The sequence below is a fragment of the Montipora foliosa genome, chromosome 7 (genome assembly GCF_036669935.1).
Source record: "Montipora foliosa isolate CH-2021 chromosome 7, ASM3666993v2, whole genome shotgun sequence".
NCBI lineage: Eukaryota > Metazoa > Cnidaria > Anthozoa > Scleractinia > Acroporidae > Montipora > Montipora foliosa.
This window is the reverse complement of record NC_090875.1, coordinates 27,845,644-27,848,143: the sequence shown is the minus strand read 5'-3', so window position 1 is coordinate 27,848,143 and position 2,500 is coordinate 27,845,644. Positions and strand designations below refer to the sequence as shown.

Below are 2,500 nucleotides of genomic sequence, written 5' to 3'. Positions count from 1 at the left end.
GAGAGGGGGAAACCGGAGTACCCGGAGAAAAAACCTCTCGGAAGCAACAAACTCAACAACCCACATGTGACGCCGAGTCTGGGAATCAAGTGCTCTCCCCACTGTGCCATCCCTGTTCCCTTAAAACAGTCATTATGAATCAATTTTCATGAAGAAGGCCACGTGGGAGGAGGATCGTTTTTTGGTGGGATTCCTGTTCATAAGGAAATGTACCAACTTGCCTTGTTCTCTTTTGTCCATTCTCAGTGCGGCGTAGACATGTTCATAGCCATTATTGACCTGTGAATTATCAGTCGGGGATTTGGTCACTTCATCAACCTGTTAAAGCAAGACAATGAAATGAATCATCACCTTATCTACCCAACATTGAATCAGCCTTCTTTCAATGTAAGTTATAATTACTGACTTCAGAATCGCTGTTGTTTTCAAGTGGGCCATTTACGGGGGGTTGCTGCAAATTTATGTACATAGCCCGCTCGGGAACGTTCTCGTAGCAATGTCGACCAAAGCTCTGTGTGTTGTTAAGGACATTCGATTGAGCTGATCCCGTGTTGAAACTTTCCTCTGTTATTTTCACCACAGTAAGTTCCTTATCAGTTGGCTCATTGTTTTTTGAGGCTGGTTTACATCTCGGTGACATTTCATTGTCGTAAACACTTTCCTCAGTGTTCCCCTGACATTTGTTGTTGTTTTGTTTCTTCGCAGTCTCCGGATGTGGGTAGAAGCCAAGACTTGCATCGGGAGCGTCTTCAACAGCTGGGGATTTTGGAACGCAGTATGTGGATGAGTATATTTCTGAAAAGAAAAAGAGTTTTTTAGTTTTTTGGCAGCCATATTGGTGTCCCAAAGTTATCTTTCCTCATCCTTTCCCCATCCCGTGTGGTGTGGGTGGAGACAAGACATATAAAAAAAACAAGAACAACAACAACAATAATGGTAATAATAATAAGAATGGAGCGAGTTTCAATCGAGGGTCGTAAAACCAAAACCAAAGTATTTTTTTCGGCGCAAGCCACGATTGGTTTTGATTTCACTTCTGGTTGGTTAAAAAAGTGGTGCAAGAACTTTGGACCAATCACTGAGTGAAGTAATGCAAAACCAAAGGAATTCGCTAATTTCTTTCGACACTCAATTGAACATCGCTCTAATAATAATAATAATAATAATAATAATAATAATAATAATAATAATAATAATAATAATAATAATATATTTTTATTTTTTGAAAATTATTTAATTTTAAAATTAACCCTAGAAAATGTGAAAAAGTTGATAGAACGATATCGAACTCGGTTCAATAGCTTAAGAGCAAATGCAGTTTCCCTCTACACTTCCGAAACAACGGCTTCAAGTGAGCAATTAGGTAGCAATTTTTTGTAAAAGGAAAAAAAAAACCAACCAATCAATGTTAGATCAATCCGGAAGCAAATCGAAATCCACAGCAAACCCAACCATTCCTCCCATTTCATGAACAGGGCCATGTGGAAGGAGGATCGTTTTTTGGTGGAATTCCTTTTCAAGAGGAAATGTACCAACTTGCCTTGTTTTCTTTTGTCCATTCTCAGGGCGGCGTAGACATGTTCTTCGCCACTATTCACATGTGAATTATCATTCGGGGATTCGGTCACTTCATCAGCCTGTTAAAACAATAAGACGGAGCTATTAGTGATTTAAAATCAATTAAAAATTGGTCAAAAAACATTTCCTTACTGGTATATCTGTAGGTCTAGAATTCGAACTGTTTTCAGCGTGGCTTTCTTGATTAGCGTAGCCTTCTTGATGTCTCTTCCTGCAAACAGAACATTCGGGAACTATAAGAGATATGCCATCTAATCTTTTCAGGTTGTGGTGAAATCAATCATGCTCTGACCATGACCCCGAGGGGTTTCACATGAAACCGTGGGACTAAAATACAACGGACTCAGGAATCCAATATGAACGGAAAGACAACTGTATTAGCTTTCTGCGATCATAGGAAAGAAGTTGAAACAGGATCTAAACAGGATATCTTCAGCTAGGGAAAAAATAAAAAAAAACGTAAAGTCACTTTATTTAACGTCGGTAGTTCCTTCAGCTACGAGGCTTGTATCAATGGAACAGACTTAACTATTAGAGCGTAACGTGAAGTGCTAGTTTTCTAGCCATATAAACCACGTGAGCGCTAGACCTACTAATGGAAATGGACCCACACAAGGACAGAGAAAAACTGTGACCAGGGTGGGAATTGAATCCACGACCTTCGGCTTAGATCACCGCTGCTCTACGAACTGAGCCACAAGGTCAGACGGGAGCAGGTCGTGCGAATTTAATATGTCAATGTCACGGCAATGAATATGCACAAGTACAAGGAAGGGTTACGTTTTTGCAAACGTTGGCCGTGTAGCACTTATATTTCAACAGACGTAACTATTAGAGGATAACGTGAAGTGGTACTTTTCTACCCAAAAAAACCATGTGAGCGTTAGCCCTACTAATGGAAATGGGGCCTTCCTTGTACTTC

At 40.0% G+C, this 2,500-nt stretch overlaps 2 protein-coding genes and 1 long non-coding RNA gene across 3 annotated transcripts in view; 1 reads left to right on the top strand and 2 right to left on the bottom strand.

The window, feature by feature from the left end:
- The window catches only part of LOC138011670 (uncharacterized), a 30,474-nt gene that overhangs the window by 18,300 nt on the left and 9,674 nt on the right, over positions 1-2,500 (bottom strand). The gene's annotated exons all lie outside the window — the stretch shown is intronic.
- Positions 1-2,500, top strand: part of LOC138011671 (uncharacterized) — a 16,279-nt gene that overhangs the window by 7,718 nt on the left and 6,061 nt on the right. Inside the window, exons 4-5 of the long non-coding RNA XR_011124769.1 lie at positions 247-387; positions 706-775. This is a non-coding gene — a long non-coding RNA (uncharacterized lncRNA). The remainder of the gene's footprint in view (positions 1-246; positions 388-705; positions 776-2,500) is intronic.
- LOC138011141 (uncharacterized) overlaps positions 1,230-2,500 on the bottom strand; it is a 4,610-nt gene continuing 3,339 nt past the window's right edge. The window contains exons 3-5 of the mRNA XM_068858122.1: positions 1,711-1,789; positions 1,453-1,637; positions 1,230-1,251 (exon numbers count right to left, since the gene is read on the bottom strand). Coding sequence (XP_068714223.1) covers positions 1,230-1,251; positions 1,453-1,637; positions 1,711-1,789 — 286 coding nt within the window. The remainder of the gene's footprint in view (positions 1,252-1,452; positions 1,638-1,710; positions 1,790-2,500) is intronic.